General features: G+C 34.3%; 1 protein-coding gene across 2 annotated transcripts in view; it reads left to right on the plus strand.

The window, feature by feature from the left end:
- The window catches only part of LOC128991999 (zinc finger MYND domain-containing protein 11), a 52,824-nt gene extending 47,935 nt beyond the window's left edge, over positions 1-4,889 (plus strand). For both annotated transcript variants that reach the window (XM_054415327.1, XM_054415326.1), the window contains 3 exons: positions 1,127-1,273; positions 1,743-1,871; positions 3,201-4,889. In XM_054415327.1, the coding sequence (XP_054271302.1) occupies positions 1,127-1,273; positions 1,743-1,871; positions 3,201-3,323 (399 nt within the window). In that variant the 3' untranslated portion in view covers positions 3,324-4,889. The remainder of the gene's footprint in view (positions 1-1,126; positions 1,274-1,742; positions 1,872-3,200) is intronic.
- The last annotated feature ends 5,753 nt before the right edge of the window (positions 4,890-10,642 follow it).

Consider the following 10,642-nt stretch of genomic DNA (forward strand, 5'->3'; position numbering starts at 1 on the left):
AGCTATTACCGTAGGTCTCATGGTAAGACCTAGACCCGGGACCAATTTACTTTTTCGTTTTGAGGTCCCCAGAGGCCAAAAACACGCTCTGTTCTAATTCATATTCAAGAAATAATTTTGTATATTGAAGCGTTGTTGTATGCTTAACGGTTACGGAGATAATTAAAAAAATTGTAAATTTAAAATTCCCATTTTATTCTTATTGAGAATAAATAAACTCTTTTAGTTTAGTTGTTTAAGGATATATTTTAATCAAATTTTGTTTATTTCATACTAAGCTAGGCATATCAACATTTCAATAATAATAATAATAATAATAATAATAATAATAATAATAATAATAATAAAACCTCAATATCTTCTCTGTAGCAGCAAACCTTAGTACTCATTAAAATTAATTTTATTTAAATAGGAAATAAAGGGAAACAGAGTGAGTGTCGTTCTATTCTTTGCTTCTGGGGTAATAAACGGTCAAAACCGTCAGATAGGGGAGTAGTGGGCAGGATGTAAGGAAGACCAGGTACAGTTTCTTAATTAGGCTACCCTAAATATCGATTGGAAATTAATATAGATTTGATTATTAAACCTTCATACAATTTTTTCATAATCGGCAAGTTTAGTTAGGTAATGTTAGGATCAGTTTCATTTCATCCCTAAACAAATTTCGCTCATCCCCCCCTGGTCGATCTTTCCACCCCCATACCCGCGGCACCTTGGAACCGGTCACTGACACAGTTCGGCCAAAACTTCTGTGCAAAACTTTGGTTATTGGCAGTGCTGGAGGTAGGGTTGAGTGAGTAGCAAGACACAAATGTTTTCACAAAAGTACCCCCACTAACCCCCTCGCCTAGACCCAACTAGATCTGGTCAAGTGAACAGAAACTTTGGCCGAACTGTAACCGGCCAGGCACTCGCCCCGCCAAGCCTCAGGCTGTACAATGACCCTCGTCAATGTTTTTAAGCAAATGGCACTCAGCCCTGCACTCGGAAATCAATCTGACAATTTTAAGGGAATATTTTAGTATAAGTCCAGCCAGAAAAATGGAAATTCGCTTAATCTGTGGGTTTGCTGCGGCGGGGGTATTTTTATTTTTATTGTTTTTTAATTAAAAAATTCTTTTTGCAGAAAGAAGAAGAAGAAATGGTGAGTTCGTCTTGTCAAGAGCCGCAGGTTAGGTCTGTGGCTGTCCAGACAAAGCCGCAACCAACGCCAGAGCCTAAGAAGACTGTTCCGGAAACATCGAGTCAGCCATCGGAGGAACAAATAGCCAAGGTCAGTTTCTTCTTGGAGAGATTCACATCAGAATTATTTGAAGGGAAAGCCAATTGACTGATTTATAATTTTTTTAATGGAGGGGCTTATAGTCACACAATTAAAGGTCAGATATTCTATAACTGAAATTTTGTTTAGTATAGAACTACTTCAGAAAGTCGGTTAAAATTACTTGAATCATTTCCTCTTTATAGGTGTACTGTTCTCTCTGAAGAAATCCTACGCTAGTACAAAATCTTCTTACCTTAAAATGGTTCATCATTAATGGTTTGGAAATAAGACGACAAACCACTTTCTATTCTATTATGTATTTTGACGCAAATGTATTTCTTGTTTGTGTATCATCTATTGTCTGTATTAAAAAAATGTTGGTTCAGGAAAGAAATTGATTCTTTAAAATCATTGATATCTAATCGTTTCTGTTACCTAAAATCAAAGTTATTTCAAACAGGTTTTCGGTTATTTACAGATTCGTGAAGAAGTTGTTGAAGAGAAGGACAAAGAAATAGAGAAGTTAAAAACAGAACATGCTGCTGAAATTGCCTCTTTAGAAGAAAAACACAAGCTTTATGTGACAGAAATCAAGAAGAAACAGTGGGTAAGTGAAATTTATTGGTCAGCTATTGTTTGTTATCTGTCAAACAAATAGGAATAAGATATTAACTAAATATGTATAGAACTACTTCAGAAATATGTATACAATGTATGAAGAATATGTATTCAGAGATATGATATTCATTTACTATTTAGTGCTAGTAGGTAGACTTCTCATCATTATAGACCAAGTTTTTTTTTTAAATTAATTACCTAGTTTAATGAGTTTCTTGAGTATGCTACTATAGAAGTTTTTTTTTCTCTTTTTGTTTATACTATGAAGGTTGATAGAGATACATAAGACGCTAAATTTTTACCACCAAAAAATACCGCTAAAGACTTTACAAAAATTGGCACTATTAAAAATAACCCCAGGCGCAGAAAACCTGCAGCAATTACAATTTTTTGAATTTTATCTGTCACCAATAACCATACAAAATCACTTCAATATACTATACTATTTTTTAGGATTTTTTGAGAGGATAGCAGGCTTACCTCAGTGACAGTGAAATATTCTAATTTTTTGTGTATATAGTGTTAAGTTTTGTTTTGTGTTTCCTGTGCCAGTTTGGACTCTTTCCCATTCAGGTAAGCCTGCTATCCTCTCAAAAAATCCTAAAAAATCTAGGCCCTTGTGCTCTATGCTACACCCTTAACCTCATACTATACTATTTGTTTTTTAAGCTCTAAAAATTTTTGTTCTATAGAGATATGGGGAATTTTATGTTTTTAAGGGTGAGAAAACAAAACCTATTTTTACCACATAAATTCCCCATAAAACCCCGTTCTCATGGTCCGATCATGTTGGTTCGCAAACTTGTTCAAATAGACAGGTTTATAAGTTTTTTTTCCAAATTTCATCAAAATTGGGTCATTTTTGCCTTAGTTATCGTGCTAACGGACATATATATATGAATTTGAATAGATGGTGTTTTTGGCCTCAGGGGACATCAAAACGAAAAAGTAAATTTGTCCTGGGTCCAGGTCTTACCATGAGACCTATGGTAATAGCTTATTCCCTATATAGGAAATTCGCTTATATTCCCTATATAGGAAATTCGCTAAAACCAGTTTTTAAGAAGTAAACATCTCACATCTGCATCTTCACATTCTGTGGGTTTGTTACCAAAACTATTTTTTTTTTTATATATTCATTCCTGTTGTGAAATTAGCTGCAATTTTAATGTGGAGTTGGAATATTTAATAGAGTAGTTAGTGGTAGTGTATCACAGCACTACATGAACCGTACATCTTTTTCCTTCCCTCCATTGTTGAGGCTTAACAAACCTATTTTTTGCTTCAAGTTAAATGGGCCTTGCTTGTGTTGTTGCAGTGTTACAATTGCGAGTCAGAAGCCATCTACCACTGTTGTTGGAACACAGCATATTGCAGCATAGATTGTCAACAACTACACTGGCAGAAGGAACACAAACGTGTGTGTAGACGCAAACGTTGACCGTAACACACACACCAAACTACCTTCAGATTTGATAAGTGCAGTTTACATTCAAAGACTTGAACATTTTCTGGAAGATTGGGTTAATCCAGGTAGTTTAGAACAGGCCTGTTTAAATGGAAAGGTATAAAACCTTTTCTTTACTTTCATAAGCTCACGAAGGAATAATAATAATGTTTAATATAGGATGAGATAGTGAAGAAAAACTTGATTTTTCCTACAGTTACCCAAAGGTACGTTTTGCTTGGAGCGACAGGTGCGATCGTCGCTCAGCGACTGTCGCCGAGCGGCAGTCGCGGGCCGGTAGACTGTTTTGCTTGGAGCGACAATTTCTTCCTGGCGTCACCCAGACGTGGTATCGTCAGTGCACCTAACCTCAAAATTGCGCACTAAGTATAAACTCACCAAATAAATTTGATAAATTCACTTAGTTAAGTAATTGTTAATTACTTAACAATTAAGTATTCTTTATAGTGATTTGTTATGAGAAACATTCCAAAATTGCCATGTCACAAGCAAAAATGTAATAAAATTACTCAATTTCTCCTCTCAATTGCATCACACAAGCATAATTAACTCGAAATCAGTGTTATACAACCTCCTCACAGAGTGAAAATTATATTTTGTTGATTGTATTGTGAATGAAAAAAATACCAATTACATTTTATACTCCATTAATATTTGAATAGCCTCTTCTTACCACATTACTGTAATAATTGGCATTTTATATATTTACAAATGACACTTCATAATGATGTTATTTGGTCCAGGATCACTTCTTGAAAATTAAAATGGTATAAGATTACCTGTTTCTGTCTGTGATCCTAATTTGTAGTATGAGCTACCGGTTTCGAGGTTATAACCTCATCATCAGGCTTCTTGTCACTCTTGCGAGGTCGTCGAGTTTTATAAACACACAAAACACTAACATTTAAATAAATAAGTTACAAGACATTGACGGATACGATACGAATATATTTAACATAAAAAACTGGAACTAGTTCCCACACGACGCGGCACGGGCAAACGTTTTGTCATGACAAAACGAGTTTATAAAAATAAACAATAAAACAAGACAAAACGTCTTATTATAAGACAAAACGTTGAGTTTTATAAACACACAAAACACTAAAATTTAAATAAATAAGTTACAAGACATTGACGGATACGATACGAATATATTTAACATAAAAAACTGGAACTAGTTCCCACACGACGCGGCACGGGCAAACGTTTTGTCATGACTGGTCTTGACTGGTCTGGGGACTGGTCTTGGAACAGTACCCAGCGACTGCAGCTCGCGGCTCTAGCGACAGTAGCTCCAGGCAAAACAGGACTATGCAAAACCCCTAAGATCAGTGTCCAGCGACTGCTGTCCAAGCAAAACGTACCTTAACAATGTACATGTTCTCTCACTGATTTGAGAAAGCATAGTGGCCAATTCGCTCATCAGTGACACAATGTTAACATTGTCTCACTCTAATTACTTTGTCTCACTCCAGATTTGCAACGTGAAGGCACGTTTCTTTACCAATTTATTTGTTTTATGGTAACTGTAGGAAAAATACAGTGTGTAAATTAAGTATGGAAACAAATCTGTATTTTTAAAACCGAAATAGATGGAAACATTCTATTTGTGGCAATAATAGTTAACAAAGATTCCGCAATTTTTCACATGCTAAATATTTTTTTACCCCCCTAACAGGGTAGGTGGTAGGGGGTGACTTATTTTTTTCAAATAGCAACCCCTATTGAGTGACCCCTCATTTTGAAGGGTTTGTTAAAAGAAACACAATGACGCAAATCCGAGGTGAATATCTCACTCCTAGCTAACATGGCGGATATTCCAAAATGGGCTTTTTTTACAAAAATTAAATTTTTCATTACCCACCATTTAGGCTAGGGGTGAAATATCTACCTCGGGTTTGCGTCATTCTTTTTCTTTTAACAAACCCTTCAAAATGAGGGGTCACTCAATAGGGGTTGTTGTTGAAAAAAATAAGTCACTCCCACCCCCTACCCTGTTAAAGGGGTTGAAAAAATATTGTTAATTAAAAAAAATTGCGGAACCTATGTCAACAATCAATTCCACAAACAGAATATTTCTATCTATTTCGGTTTTAAAAATACAGATTTCTTTCCATTATTTGTGAAATTGGTGCTTTTCACGTACAATAAATCAAATTTTGGAATATCCGCCATTTGGGCTAGGAGTGAGATATTCACTTCGAATTTGCGTCATTGTGTTTCTTTTGACAAACCCTTCAAAATGAGAGGTCACTCAATAGGGGTTGCTATTTGAAAAAAAATAAGTCACCCCCTACCACCTACCCTGTTAGGGGGGTAAAAAAATATTTTTCATGTGAAAAATTGCGGAATCTTTGTTAACTATTATTGCCACAAATAGAATGTTTCCATCTATTTCGGTTTTAAAAATACAGATTTGTTTCCATACTTAATTTACACACTGTATAATAAGCAACTCGAGTGCAAAGTGCAATCGCCTCACTCGAGAAACCATTCCTCACTCGCCTACGGCTTGTGAGTAAGGATTTCTCTCGAGTGAGGCAATTGCTCACTTTGCTCACTAGTTGCACAAATAACTATTTATCCTTTGAGAAAGTTTGCCACATTTATAAAACTCACCTACTTTTGTTTTTTCTGTATAGATCCTTATATTCAGTTTTAGTTTACCGTCCTCTATATGTTTCTTTGTGGTGTTTATGTAATAGCTTCCAATTAATACATCACTGTAAGTACCTTGTAGATATAACCTGGTGATTTGGGTTTTATAGATTATTTTTTATTTGTACAATACCTTGAACGATTTTTAACAGAAACCTTTATTATTTGTTGTAGACAACATGAAATTAAATAACAATTTTAAAATGTATATTATTATTACATTTTTATAAGTTTTATTATTCAAACCAACTTACTTTATCCAAAATTAGTTTGATTTAGGGATTTTAAATGTCACTGCAGGGAGTTCTATTGGCAAGAAGATTAAGAGTTCAATTCAATGTTCCAACGAAATTGTTGGATTTTTGAGTGAGTTGGAGTTTATAACTACAGTATTCAGTAGAGGAAATTTCCCCTCAAGTAGTTGCCTATGTTAATAATGACTTATTGTTAGGATCATAGTGAAAATTCCCCATCACCTCTGTGTTGGTTGGATGAAATATTGATGTTTAAAAAAAACTTTGAAGGATTTAATACCTCTGCGTGGCCAAGAGTATGTTAAAAATCATTCAAGTAAAATATCTGTAAAAAATACCTTTAGTATAAGTTGTGCTTTGTTAATTTTGTATATATATCAAAAGTATATAACCTAAGTGTAGTTAAGAATTGTATAGAAACAGTATACAGACAATGTTGTTTATTTTATAAAATTTTCTATTGAGAATATATCTTTATATTCAGTGTCTATTCCTAGCCTAAACTAAGTAGTTGAACACCACAGATATGTGTGGCACCATTTACATGGATTTTACATGAAAGAAGTTTGTCTATACATATAGTACCACGTGCAGGGCCTACTTCACTGCTAGTACAAATATTCTCAGATGGCAATTATTGCAATCAAAACTTGTTTTTACATTTTCTCGGCTAAAAGTATATTAATGTACCATAGAAGTTTGCCTGTTTTCATCAAACTTATCATCAAATTGGGTTTGTTCTACAAAAATATGTTAAGCTTTTGAGTTTTTCAAAAATGCAATGGGTTTAAATTATATTTTATGTATTTTTGTACCAAGTTTACAATGGACTTCAATTTAAAATTTTCCTTACTTTTTGTGTTAAATTTGTATTTTTAGCTGATAGTCCTTAGTAACATAATAGTTTGATGTTTTTTAAGAAATACCCTTAGTGTAATTTTGCATTTCAATCTGTCCATAAGGTTTTTTTTAACTAATTTGTAAGCAAGAGTACCTGGAAGCTTTCGTAAATAAGATTATCTTTGTTCAATGTGTTTTCTATAGAGTTTGTAAATTAGGTGTAAAGATATGTGTCTATATCTTATGATCATAGCATATAATAAGGGTGTTCATGACTGAACTCTTTATTTTATATAATTTTATTGATGATTTAAAGACAAAATATTATTTAGACAATGTATTCAGAACTATTACTATTCCAAAATTATGTTAGTAACAGTTTTTTTCTTCCTTTTTCTATGTAAGTATAGGGTGTCGCCCTGATCAAAAACAGAACCAAACAAAATCTTCATAACTTTTGGCTCAGTCTGTGAAAGAAAACAATAGTCTGTCTGAGAAGAAATAAAAAAAGAATATAAACATAATTTTTACCAGCCTTGAGCTGGTGCAGTCATTAGTCAAGTTTACAATCAAGTTAACATGTATTCATGTAAAAGTGTTCCTTTGAAACAAGATGATTTAATGAAAACAATAGTTTATAAATAGTGAAACCGAAGATTTTCCCTTTTTTTACTCGAGATGTTACAGCACCGATGCCGTCAAAAATTAAGAGTCAAATTAATAACTTGGAACCGTTGAGGATAATTGCAAAGAGTTAATTTTTTATATACTCTTAAATACATAACTCTAATCAATGAACGTGATTCTTACTTGACAGGAGCTTTTTTATCCATCACTAAGACGAGACTCATCCCTACGGTAATCGTCACATAGGGTTGGGAACCAACTGGAATTGTAGAGGGTGAAGTAAAGAACACATGCTGGCTGCTGGCATCAGATAACAGTTAGCTTGCATGGTTGCGATAGAGTTCATTGGAGACCTTAATTTATGGACAAGTGTTGTATTTTCTTTAGACATGAACTTAAACTCTCTAGAGCAATCATCTTTCCGATTATAATAATAGGATATAGAAACAGATTGGTTTTGGTTTATGCTGTTTACTTGTGTAAAGGATGAATCTGTTACTATCATAATCTACCATGGATGAAGAACTGTTTTTAAGATAGATAGTAAGCAGTATTTAACACTTAGATATTTTTTGTTAATTGTTCTTTCCGACTATCATCTAATTTCTGGAGTGGTTTTTATTATCTCAAAGTATATAAGAGCCTGGAAACTGATCACATTTTCAGGGTAAAGGTAAATATGTGAGTACATGGACAAATGATTTTTTAAAGGAATTGAAGCAAATGGAAGTTGATCTCAGTATTTAGGATTGGATTAAAACAAATTTGTTTCTATGTTTAACAAGACAACTTGTACTAAGATCTAAAACTATCCATCTAAGCTAGTGCTTAGAGAAATGTACTTCAATTTGTTTTGGTTGTCTACAATTATACTAGCCAATAAAAATTAAAAAGTTTAACTTGAAATCATATTGATTGTTACAATTTGCTCATGTTGAGTTATTCATTTCCATAGTTCACTGATTTAAATTTATTTTGTTTAAGATGAGTAAGTTACAAAATTGTAGAGCAGTTTTAAAAACATACAAAATAAATATTTGTGGTACGTATTGGCTTATATTCTTTCCCTTTCCTCTATTTGTGTTACTGTTACAATCTATTGTACATTTAAAATACATTTGTCATCATTGTGGATCAGCCAAATCCAATACAGATTTGTATCGAATACAGGCTTCTACAGAAGGTAACCTCCTTTCAAGTGCAGCTGTTTTAGCGAATTTCCCATATAGGGAATAAACTATTACCGCAGGTCTCATGGTAAGACCTGGACGCGGGACCGATTTACTTTTTTTGTTTTGAGGTCCCCAGAGGCCAAAAACACCATCCGTTCAAATTCATATGTATATATATGTGTCCGTTAGCACGATAACTTGAACAAAAATTATCCGATTTTTATGAAATTTTGTATAAACGTGTAAACCTACATTTATTCGAACGAGTTCGCAAACCAGCATGATCGGACCATGGGGGCGGGGTTTTATGGGTTTTAAAAACATAAAATTTTGGAATTTATTTCCCAACCATTTTGTAGAGCTTAAAAAAATAAATAATTTTGTATGTTGAAGTATTGTTGTATGCCTAATAGTTAAGAAAAAAATTCAACAAAGTGCAAATTTAAAATTTCCATGTTATTCTAGTCAAGTGTTATTCTTATGGATAAAATGAAAACTGTTGTAATAAACTTGTTTATGTATATATGTTGATCAAATTTGGCAAATTTATTTCTTTCATCCTATACTATTGACGTGTGGTCAAAAAACACTTCCCCGTAGCAGCAAACCTAAGCACTCGTTAAATTGGGAATAAATATTTCTTCTGTGGACAAATGCTGAATCCAACTTTGATGCTTTTTTCTATACATTTTTAATGAAATTTTCCGGAAAGAGTTGTTCAGACAAAACAAAACCTGTCCAAGAAAGTTGTTTTACCATCATGGGTGAATCAATCTCTTATGGAGAAGAAGAAAGGGTACTCTATGCCTATGATGTTTACAGAACCAAAACACAGGAATCTAGGAGTTACTACAATAATCTTAAGAAATGCCATAAACAAGACTTGAATCAAGCTAAACTTGAATACAACATGCACAAAATTGAGAGTGCGAGCAATGAATGTGCGGCAGCATGGGGTGTTATTAGGTCACAATCAGCTACCCCGAAATCTACAGGCACTCTGGTGGATCCTGATGTGTTCAACTCCCATTTCATTGACTCTGTCCAGGTGGCTAGAGATGGTATTGGAGCCTCTGAAGCATCTCCTCGAGAACATGTTCACCCTGCACCAACTGCGGCTGGCTGTCTGCACGCATGGAGACTCTGGTTGACCCGGACCATGTGGCGAAAGTTGTTGGAAAAATGAAGAACACCTTGAGTAAGGATATTTACTCTTTATCCAGCTCTTTTGTTAAGTTAATTATTATTCATATATTATTTCCATTAACCCTCTGTATAAATAACTGCTTGATTGAAAGTGTTTTTCCATCTTGTCTCAAGGCAGCAAAGGTTGTACCTATAGGTACATAAGAAGGATAAGGAAGTAGAAACTCTCCTGAGAACTTCAGGCCTATATCGGTACTTTCCTATTTTTCGAAGATTTTTGAAGCTATTGTTAAAGAACAGTTACATGCGTGTTTGTTAGCAACGGTCTGTTTTCCTCCTCACAGTTTGGTTTCAGGAGTGGCCTTGGCACCATAGATGCAGTCGATATAGCATGGTAAGTGAGGCTCTGGATGGTTTTGAGTCTGGGGGCTTTGTTGGGGCCACCTTATGTAACCTCAGCAAGGCCTTTGATACAGTCGACCACTCGGTCCTTTTGTCTAAACTTGAACACTATGGTTTTGTGGGTGGCTCCTTGGAGTTTTTGCGGTCTTATCTGTGGGAGAGGAGGCAGTCTGTGATTGTGACTGGACTGAGT

Source organism: Macrosteles quadrilineatus, unplaced genomic scaffold (genome assembly GCF_028750875.1).
Source record: "Macrosteles quadrilineatus isolate MER2022 unplaced genomic scaffold, UCM_ALF_1.0 Scaffold_4__1_contigs__length_99947679, whole genome shotgun sequence".
Lineage (NCBI taxonomy): Eukaryota > Metazoa > Arthropoda > Insecta > Hemiptera > Cicadellidae > Macrosteles > Macrosteles quadrilineatus.